This window comes from Cynoglossus semilaevis, chromosome 3 (assembly GCF_000523025.1).
Source record: "Cynoglossus semilaevis isolate Cse_v1.0 chromosome 3, Cse_v1.0, whole genome shotgun sequence".
Taxonomy (NCBI): Eukaryota; Metazoa; Chordata; class Actinopteri; order Pleuronectiformes; family Cynoglossidae; genus Cynoglossus; species Cynoglossus semilaevis.
Genome location: NC_024309.1, coordinates 9,702,216 through 9,711,779, shown reverse-complemented (window position 1 = coordinate 9,711,779; position 9,564 = coordinate 9,702,216). Strand labels below are relative to the sequence as shown.

General features: G+C 41.7%; 3 protein-coding genes across 5 annotated transcripts in view; 2 read left to right on the top strand and 1 right to left on the bottom strand.

The window, feature by feature from the left end:
• Positions 1-6,505, top strand: part of zgc:112982 (BCLAF1 and THRAP3 family member 3) — a 7,824-nt gene extending 1,319 nt beyond the window's left edge. The window contains exons 4-12 of the mRNA XM_017031644.2: positions 4-210; positions 1,040-1,810; positions 4,177-4,346; positions 4,433-4,553; positions 4,649-4,721; positions 5,076-5,215; positions 5,624-5,699; positions 5,808-5,916; positions 6,102-6,505. Coding sequence (XP_016887133.2) covers positions 4-210; positions 1,040-1,810; positions 4,177-4,346; positions 4,433-4,553; positions 4,649-4,721; positions 5,076-5,215; positions 5,624-5,699; positions 5,808-5,916; positions 6,102-6,115 — 1,681 coding nt within the window. The 3' untranslated portion in view covers positions 6,116-6,505. The remainder of the gene's footprint in view (positions 1-3; positions 211-1,039; positions 1,811-4,176; positions 4,347-4,432; positions 4,554-4,648; positions 4,722-5,075; positions 5,216-5,623; positions 5,700-5,807; positions 5,917-6,101) is intronic.
• lipib (lipase, member Ib) overlaps positions 6,386-9,564 on the bottom strand; it is a 4,437-nt gene continuing 1,258 nt past the window's right edge. Inside the window, exons 2-10 of one of the 2 annotated variants that reach the window (XM_008307918.3) lie at positions 8,932-9,323; positions 8,686-8,794; positions 8,499-8,600; positions 8,296-8,385; positions 7,912-8,079; positions 7,730-7,819; positions 7,388-7,496; positions 7,078-7,251; positions 6,386-6,887 (exon numbers count right to left, since the gene is read on the bottom strand). In XM_008307918.3, the coding sequence (XP_008306140.2) occupies positions 6,803-6,887; positions 7,078-7,251; positions 7,388-7,496; positions 7,730-7,819; positions 7,912-8,079; positions 8,296-8,385; positions 8,499-8,600; positions 8,686-8,794; positions 8,932-9,323 (1,319 nt within the window). In that variant the 3' untranslated portion in view covers positions 6,386-6,802. Of the gene's footprint in view, positions 6,888-7,077; positions 7,252-7,336; positions 7,497-7,729; positions 7,820-7,911; positions 8,080-8,295; positions 8,386-8,498; positions 8,601-8,685; positions 8,795-8,931; positions 9,324-9,564 lie in introns of those variants that run through there. The other variant, XM_025054633.1, reaches the window with a different exon arrangement.
• The window catches only part of lsm5 (LSM5 homolog, U6 small nuclear RNA and mRNA degradation associated), a 5,553-nt gene continuing 5,126 nt past the window's right edge, over positions 9,138-9,564 (top strand). Inside the window, exon 1 of one of the 2 annotated variants that reach the window (XM_025054634.1) lies at positions 9,138-9,276. The gene's annotated coding sequence lies outside the window, so the exon portion shown is untranslated. Of the gene's footprint in view, positions 9,277-9,299; positions 9,548-9,564 lie in introns of those variants that run through there. The other variant, XM_025054635.1, reaches the window with a different exon arrangement.

The window sequence follows — 9,564 nt, the reverse complement described above, 5'->3', positions numbered from 1 at the left end:
GGGCTGGAGCTGGGATCAGGTCGGAGGGGAATGGAGGTCCAGGGACATCAATCCCGGTGTGACAGGAGAAGGCCAGAGAGAAGCAGGTAGGGAAAAAAGGAGGCGGAACATCAGTCCAACCAGAGACAGACGACAGGAAGATCTGCATCAAGAGAGGAGCCCTTCCATTAAGAGGCACAGAAGAGAAATGGGCAACACAAGTCATCATGGGTAAATGCACTGCAGCACTATCTCCACAAAGGAACAGCACAGCGAAGATCCAGAAGATTCTGTTCTTTCCTAGTTTTCCTAGAACTAATTTTCTTTTTTGTCTGCCTTCGTTCTCTATTTTTTTGCAGTCAGAGTACTAACTTAAGCCGTACTGCTTCGCATACATACATAAAAAATCAATCACTGGATTGGAAGGTGCTTCTGTTGAAGAAGATTTACTAAAAAAATATAAGGAGGGACACTGGAAAAGAAGTCAGTTATTGTTAACAGATATGAGTACTAAAAGAGGCTGCAGCTCGATATAAGTTAGCAAAGTAATTAACGACATAGAACTGTTCCAGAGCTGGGCTACCAGCATTATCAGAATAGCTGTTTTTTTTTCTTCCTTAAATACCGTCATATTTAAAATTCCCATCTGGCCTGACATGGAGGATTTTTGCTGCCTGTCTGCAAATTAATGAGTGGAAAAAAACAAGAACTTCTTAAAGTTAAAACCCTCTGGGGATAAAACCCATCAGACCATCAAGAAAACCCACAGTCTCCAAGGCAGACATAAAACTATGAAACGTTATCACCTTGTGGTATGAAAGGAATTTACTGTTCACTTAGTCCAATAGTTAAGACAGTTAAGATCATTTTAACATTCTTTTAATCATTCTTTAGTCCCTCTGAGAGTTTTGTTTACTTTTTTAGGTTACGTTATTTTTTTTGCTAGTACAAATTCAAAAGACAGATGAAAAAACATATAAGACTTGTTTATTTTTTTAATAGACTGGACAGGTCCTTGAATCTGTGTTGAACCATGCTACCCCCCCTTGTGCTATCACAGGTACAGGAATATGGAGGACTTTGGGAATCAGCGTTACTCAGTGGACTCGTCCAGGGATAGGTTCGGAGGTGACACTCGTGGAGATATTTTTAGACCAATTGTGGTTGAGCACGATCATGGCATGGTGAAGAACAGGAACTCACCACAGTGGGGAAATGGTGACAATCGCAGGGACGCAGACCTTAAACCACGGAGGAATCCACTTCCACTAATGTCCCTGTCTCTGCCTTTAACATCGTCTGATAGTCACTCAGAGGATGGAGAAGATTTGAGGGAGCGCTACTTCCAAGATACCAGGAGAGACTCCGTCAACCCAGTGTTGAACACAAGTCCTGTGTTAGATGACAAATGCAACGCTATGAAACATGATAACGACGATCGATCTGTGACTCGCAAGTGGAGAGATGGGCCTCACCCTACTAGAGGAAGATTTAACCCTGCACAAAAAGAAAAGCCCATAGTTTACAGAAATCAACCCCGACCAGTGCAGTCTGGGGAAGGATTTCAAAGTCATCCCCATGAAGAGCATCAACCAGGATACAGAGAGTTCCGAGAGAGTGCTCACTATAAGCCCAAGAAGGAGGAGCATGGCCACATGGAAGGAAACTGGACGCGCGAAAGGACCAACAAACTGGATCGACTTCAGGGGATTGACCTGGACCCCAAAATGCCACGGGCACGGCAGGAAAAGAGAGCCAACAACACGGCATCGGCAATTGAGGAAACTTTAACCATTAAAGTGGACATGACCAGACCAGTTAATGAGAACAGGTAGAGTATATCAGAGCTTACAGGGTGAGTGGTGAGAGTTCACACTTCTCTTTCTGAGTGAAACTAATTCTGCAGTTTAAGAAGAAGAAACTCAGAAGCTGAAGATTTGAGAATTGATGAGAGGAACAACATTTTTTTTTGTTTTTTTTACCTGGATTTGATTAAACACCTCATCATTTCCTGCATGAAACATGGCTTAGGTGTCAATCAGCATTTGTGATGGAGTGCATATATGAAGTTTTGGCACCTGCAATATCAGCATCCAACAAAGTTCAATCCAGCAACATCTTGGAGTTTTTTGGGGAAATCACTGTTGGAAACCAAAGATGATGGCCCACAAATTGGAAATCGGTGAAAAAAGTGTTGTTGGCATAAGATTCTGTGGAAATTTGAATCAATTATTGGAATTGGTGTATGATGTGGATGACGAGAATATAGAAAGAAAATCAGTGAATATGAAGAGAACAGAAGAACCCAGCACCTGTAACTGAACCTTTTGTGATTTCTAGAAACCCAAACATGATGGGTGTTTGGGTGTGCACCACTGCAGCATTGAAGACCTTAATGGACCAGATGAAGGAGAATGGATTTTTCTGTCGCATGGATCACAAAAGAGAAAGCTGGGGTAAAGGAGAACCATTCTGTGTTTCACTTTGAAACAGGGATGTGGATTATTCCTGAATCAGGAATCTGGCCTGCCTGTTTTTGGAAAAACAAATAAGGAATGTGTTCAATTGTGTTTTCACCCTCGTTATTACGTTTTAAACTTGAGTGTTTTTGTTTTGTATTCTATTGAAACCCTGTGAAACCCAGAAGAATGCATTTATGAAGTTCCATCCTGATGGCTGTCCCTCCTGCTGCTCTTTGATGAGCCAATCTGAACGGTTGCCTTTATTCCTATTGCAAAAAAAGATGAATCTGGGGAAGTGACCACCACGACGAGGAGTAAATATCAGATGTTCCAGAGGAGAAATTGATCACAGTCACTAGACGGACAGCGCTATGTGAACTGGATGGATGATCAACCAAGGTCTGGAGAGACAAGAAAGAACACAACTGGCAGGTGTATGAGTATGGACAAGATGACAAAGGTTTGAAAATGCAAGAAGGAAGAAGGAAATGAGGGTATTCCTGAACTCCACACAAAAGAATTATTTGCCAGTGATGATATTTTGAAGAGAAGAAGACAAAGGTGAGTGTTTTGGTTTAAAAACTGAAGAGGATGCCCAGGAGTTCTTCAGAATAACATTTCTGAAATGGTTGACCGTCAGTCACGGTCTCATCATGGAAGAGTGTTCAAAAGGTGGTTGAATCTGTCATTGACAAAATGGAACAACACGGGACCAGCGGACAAAGGCTGTTATTGCTGAATCAGTTCTACAACTGAAACATCATCCCAGACACACAAAGAAAATGGCCATGAAGATTATTGACAGTTAAAGGAAATGGGTTGGTTTTAAAGACATGACCATAAACAACTGTTTAGAAGGCTCAGAAGAAATAAAGGTTTTCATCATGAACTTGTGAACTCCTCCTTGAAGCATGTGCAGCTGTGGTGAAGAAGGAAAAGCAGAGTGTTTGTAGGATTCTGGAATTCAATATATAACAAGTTCAAGTTGGACCCATTTTCAGTGGAGAATAATCATCTGCAGATTTGATGAGTCATCATACACTAAAGAGAAGCTGGTGAATTTGTAAGAGTCGCAAAAATGAGGATGTTTCTGTCAGAAACCTACTGCCATGGTTTATGTCATCCTGCAACCCAAACCCTACCCCCAACTCACCAGCACAAGCCCAGATCCTGAAGTGCCCCACCTGGCCACGATATTTTCCTGAATTAAAAAAAAATCAGATGAAAGAAGTGTGAACTTTTACCCTCTCTTAACTCGCTTGTCTATCTGTCCGGGGGAAATTTTCACTGTTGTTCAGCTGTACCTCGAGCCGCCTACAAATATCCCAGGTTTTATGCATGTAAAATATTTAGCCTCTTCCTTTAGAGTCAGCATGAAGGTATAGGTACTGTCAATATTGTCACATTGTGGAATCAAATGAAAGGTAAGTGAGTATGGTAAGGTAAAGCTTTTCGCATAATTTGGGATGTTTGCATTTAGAGAATTATTTCTAATACAAAGTGCAGTTAAGAATAACTTTTCCCTAACTTTCCAAAAGCACATTTTTATTTTGGGCTTTGGATTAGTCTTTATTGGTATTAAGTCTTTAAACAAAAGGTTTGTTGTTGTAATTGACAACAATACCAGAAATGTTTGGCTCCTGAAATGCAACTAATTTGACTGCAGTGCATCTTCTTTCCAGTCAGTTTCCCAGTATTTGTTTGACTGAATTTTCTCTGACTTCTCTCTCTGCAGTTTGTTGTGTTACTCCTCAGACAGGCAGCTCTCCTTAGACCTGGTCAACGTGGGCCGTCAGCGTCTGGACTTCCTGCCCATGTTAGAAACCTCAGGGACGTACAAGGAGAAGACGGTGCACACTGGGACATTTGCCCAGGAGATCATTACTCTTGTGCACCATGTAAAAGGTCAGCAGTGTTCTGTCTGAAGTTTAACTAGTGGTGTAAGAACACAATGCAGTGTACATAACTTCCTTTCTTACCTGTCCTGACAGAGCACTATTTCAGAGGTGACAGCATCACGCTGAATGAGCGTTTCTCCGCTCCCCAAGAGGGCGGTCTCTCTGAGGAAGAGATGATGGAGCTCACGCTGGACCAGAGGTTCACTTCTCACCGGTCTGTCTGGGTGTTTACATTGAGACAACCACAGATTTCATCTTACAGTGTACATAGTTCGAGATATATCATTTTTCTTCCTTTTTTATCTGCAGAGGTTTCAGCCTGAACCTGAACTCTCCTCTGGTTGCTAATGAGTCTCAGTTTTCTGGACAAGGCTCTGTGCAAGTTAGTGAACCAATCCTGCTTCTTTAGTTTATTCTAAAGTCTGTCATTTGTTTTTACTTCTGTTTCGATGGCTGCAGCTGCTCCAAAAAGGCAAAGTTAGACATTTTTTGTGCTTTGGTGTTTCATAATCTGTGTACTCCAGAAGCGTAATATTATGAATCTAGGGTTAATATCTAGATCACACGTTATGTCCCCAGTCTAAGGGAACTCGTACGCAGTATTATTTTTAGCTCCTCTTCTCCAAACACACACCATCACATGACCTAAGATAAGGGTTGTAACACATATTACAGACTTTAGGTCACTGTAAATCTTAATCTCCTGATTAGAAAAACACCTGTGTGTCAATGACAGGATTTTAACCAGCAGCCAGTGCGAGGCCCAGGGGATCTGAGGCATGACCTGGAGAGGAGACGGCAGGAGAGACTAGAGGGAGTGAAAGTCACAATACCTGGTAGTAGCAGCACATCACAGCGCCCCGCTGGTACAACCAGGTGAGACGGTGCTTGGTTCCCCAGATTGTGCTGCATTGATGTAACGTGCTTTAACAGGATGTAAACACAAAACGTTGATTTTTTTTATTTTAATAATAATAAAGCACCATGTGAATGTATCTGCAAACTGAAAAGTGAAATGCAAGTGCAAAATTATACAGGCTTTATGTCGACACACTGAACATGGATTTCTGAATGAAAAATCAACACAAAGTAATAAAACAATTTGCAGTAAAGAGACCTGAAATAGCTTCACACCTACAATACACTAAACGTTTACCTTGTTTATAATAGAACACTGTAGGTAATAATAGACTTTAAAATATTCATTTGTTGTCTGTTGTCTTAATGTTCTCTGTCAGCGTAGACTTTAAAATATTCATTTGTTGTCTTAATGTTCTCTGTCAGCGTTCCTGGTTTAAAATTTGTTGACAACTTGTCACCTGTGGAAGACGAGGGTTTCAGTAGAGCAGAAGGCATCATGGTGAGCTTTTTGGGACTTTTCTTTTTCCATTACGTGGACCAGATCGATTTCACGTTACCAAACACAAACAAACACCTGAACTTTCCCATTGTTTGGTTTTGGTCACAGAGAAAAGGAGTTTCACACGGACAGAACACAGGCTTCCAGGGCAGGAACAACCGCTTTAGTAACCGTGTTGGACCAATGAGACGACAGAACAACCACATCAACAATAAAGGTAAGTGAGGTCACTCACGTGTGCATTTAGACTGAGAACTGGGTTCAGAGAGTCAAGCTGAGCAGAGGATGAGACATTTGGTTGTTTTTGTGAAATTTGAAATAAAAAAAAAATTTCTGTGAACATTTTTTTTCAAGATTATTGAAGTCTCTTACTAATAGCTCTCCCTCTCTCTCTCTCCTCAGGTCAACATTGGTAATTGGACAGTTTGATTGTCATTGGATCATAGTACATTTACAAATGACTGAAAACACAGGAAGTACTGTTGTTTCTGACATATTTTGGTTTTTTTCTCTCACCTCCATCTCCTTTAGTTTTCATCTTTAGTTTTTAATTTTCTTTTGTTTTAAATATGTCTAATAAATGACTGTTAAATGAAAGGTTAATCAATGTTTCCTTCTCATGGCACAGATTTGTCCTTTACAATTCTGTTCTCCACCTTCTTCTTCATATTGCACTTATTCTTCTCATTAACAACTGCGTAAACTTGTTCTTCAGCGTCTTTGTTCTTCAACATGGCCTGAAATTAGCGGTAGTGATGCTCGTTTCTCTACCAGTCAAGACTATATAAATAAAACATTTAATGTTTTCATTTGTTTCCTCCTTCCTTCACATGTACTAGGAAGTGAAATGTCACGTTATGTTGAGGTTCCTTTAGGTGATCATGTGTATAAAAAAATGCAGAGGATGTAATAGAACATTTCAGACACAGCAGCTTCATCAGCTAACAAAGATGCTTCAGCTCCTCCACTGGGGGGTGCCCTAACTCCTGGACATTCACTTGGGCCCAGGAAACCCAGAGCACTGTGGGTCCTGCAGCAGGATTACAGGTGAGGTAAGATGGGGTTTTTTTTGTAGATGGAGAATAGTGTTCCTAGGTCAGAGGTCACAGGTGAGAGTCACAGGGTAACGGTCTGAACACCACCTCCCGGTTTTCCTCCATGATGATGTCATGGCGACACATTAAAGGCCTGAAGAAGAAAAGCCACATCAACAACTTGTTCGTAGGTCAGAAAAATGATTGGATGAAAGCTTCTGTAATATAATTTCAAAAAGAAATGTGTTTGTATTTCTTAGAAACAGTCAAGTCAAATTCTAGATTTGCTGTAAATACATTTTGAAAAATGTTCTCTGGTGAAGAAGTCATTGGTCATGTCTAACCTGTCAGGATGTTCCAGTGGTGTGAAGCGGATTCGCAGCAGCCTGATTTTGTACCGGAGTCCGATTATGTTCCCGGTGTTGATGCGCAGTGAGATTTTCTGGATGTTCTGCAGATCTTCATCAAACTGCGCCAGCAGACGGGTGGAGGTGTACTGCTCCAAGCGGAACAGTTTACTAACAAAAAAAAGAAATGTTCAGGTATGATTAAACTATATATTTTTTAAGTATTACAAGAAATGTAACACATTTAAAAACTAACCATGAACAACTGAATCACAGGAGAAAGTCACTACAGAAATGTCAAACTCACTGGTCGACCCGAGCTTCAGTGAAGTTTCTGCCGCTGTATAGTTTGATGTAGATGGTGCCCCAGCGCAAGTACTGGTTCCAGGTGACTATGTCCACTCTGTAGCTCAGCTCTGATACACACACACAAAGGCACACAGTCGTTTAGACTTTGATCTGTGTGTTATATTGTTAATGTTAGTGATTGTAAAAGTCACAAGCTGGAAAAAAATTAACTAAAGTTTAAAAAATGACTCAACAGTGGCCTCAATGTATCAACTCCCCAGAAAGAAACTGTTCATGAAGCCATAATGTTATGTCTTTGTCATAATGTTATTCTGATGTGTTGTTTTCAGTGTGGACTCACTCCTGTAGGGCAGTGAGGCTGTGGTGCTGAAGAAGACTTGGGTTTGTCCCAGTTGCAGAAGTGTCTCCCTCCACTGGCTGACATCATAACCTGCAGGAGACCAGTCATCAGATCAAGGTAGTTGTGTGTGTGTGTGTGTGTGTGTGTGTGAGACTTGGGTGAGTTTGTGTGTGAACACGTACCAAGCACGGGACACGAGGCCGGTCTGAAGGCATCACACTGCACACACCTTCCATCCAGGAAGTCACTGTAGGATGAACAGGGGTAACCAGTGAGGCTGCAGGTCCGGTTCAGAGCACACAAGAACAGGAGGACAGAGCGCTGGTGGTCACACACAAAATATGATTTACCTACGGGTCCAAGAGAAGACCCAGAGAAAAAAAAATCAACAAAAGTCCACAGAGAAAATCAACAATTTTCCATCTCAGCACACAGTAGTTGTCACTTTAAATGTTTTATTTGAAATCTTTATTATTTAAGACCTCTGTTCAAATTACCTCAGTGACACAAACTGACCACACGGGGCAGCAGTAGGCCCTTTAAATGATTTGTGTTGGTTTGTTTACCTGCAAAGATGGTTCTGGGACACCCTGGTTGATCTGCTCCACCGTTGGCGTAAAAGTCAATGTGACCGTGAGCTCCACTTAAGCCAAATGCTAGAAGCAAAAAAACAGGTCTAAATCCTGTGTCATGTTTTTTTTATGATAGTCATATTATTTCTTGTCATTACTGTAAACTACTAGTTACTAGGTTAACTGTTTATCCTCACAGTTCATGTCTGTGTGAAGTACATCCACAAACATGGCATCTGACGGGTCCAGCCTCTGGTCAGGTGTAGCACTGGTGAACATCGGTCCTGCTGGGTCCAGACCTACAGCCAATCAAGTTATTTTTTTCAGATTTTCTATCTATTAATTAAACCATTATCTTTCCTGCCTTTGTCTCTAACGTCCTACCTGTGATGCGTCCGATCTTTCCCTTCAGGTTTGCGCCCACAAATCCGGCCAGGTGAGCCCCCAGACTGACGCCTATCAGGTGAACAGAACTCAGAGAGGCTCCTTCTTCCTGAAGGTGAAATGTTTAAAGTTACAAACACTAAACTCTACTGGGGATTCCTGTTCTTTTATTTATCCCCCACTCATCTGGTAAGGACAGGTAATTTAAAAAAAAGTCAACATAAAGTTTCTTGTGTTCACTCTCACCTCCATGTTCATGATGAAGCCTGTGAGATTGTGTGCAGCCTCCCTGGTGTAAATCACGGCGGTGAAATAGTTCAGATTAGCTGCCCCCCTGTTCCAGTCCACTACAATAACATTCATGTCCTCCTGCTCTGCCATCAGGTTAACCAGGTGGTTGATCCAGATAGGGGGCGCTCCAGTAGGCCTGTACCCGTGGATAACAAAGGCAGTGGGGCGTGAGAGGTCAAACAGCGGCTGTGAGGACAGGTTGTGGTGGTTGATTTCACGGCCGCAGTCCAGGTTAGAGCGGGTGTAGAGGAGCAGCCGCACATACAGGCTGGTACCCATCAGGCAGTGGGACAGGTTAAGGTCAGTGAAGTTATCGCAGGCCTCATTCTCACCACTATCATCCTGACCTGACGGAACAAGACAGACAGCAGCTAATTGTTTTTTATCTTGTCAGCCATTTTTGCAGCTGTCAGTGGTAACTTACAACAGATATTGAAGCTGAAGTAGATAAAAAAAAGATAAAGTTAATGTTGCTGTCAATCATCCGCGTGTCAAACACAGCAGGGAAACGTGATAAAGTAAAAAAATGCTATGAATGAAAAAAAAAGTGCTGAGATCCATTGATGGAGAGGTTGCGTTATTTTAACA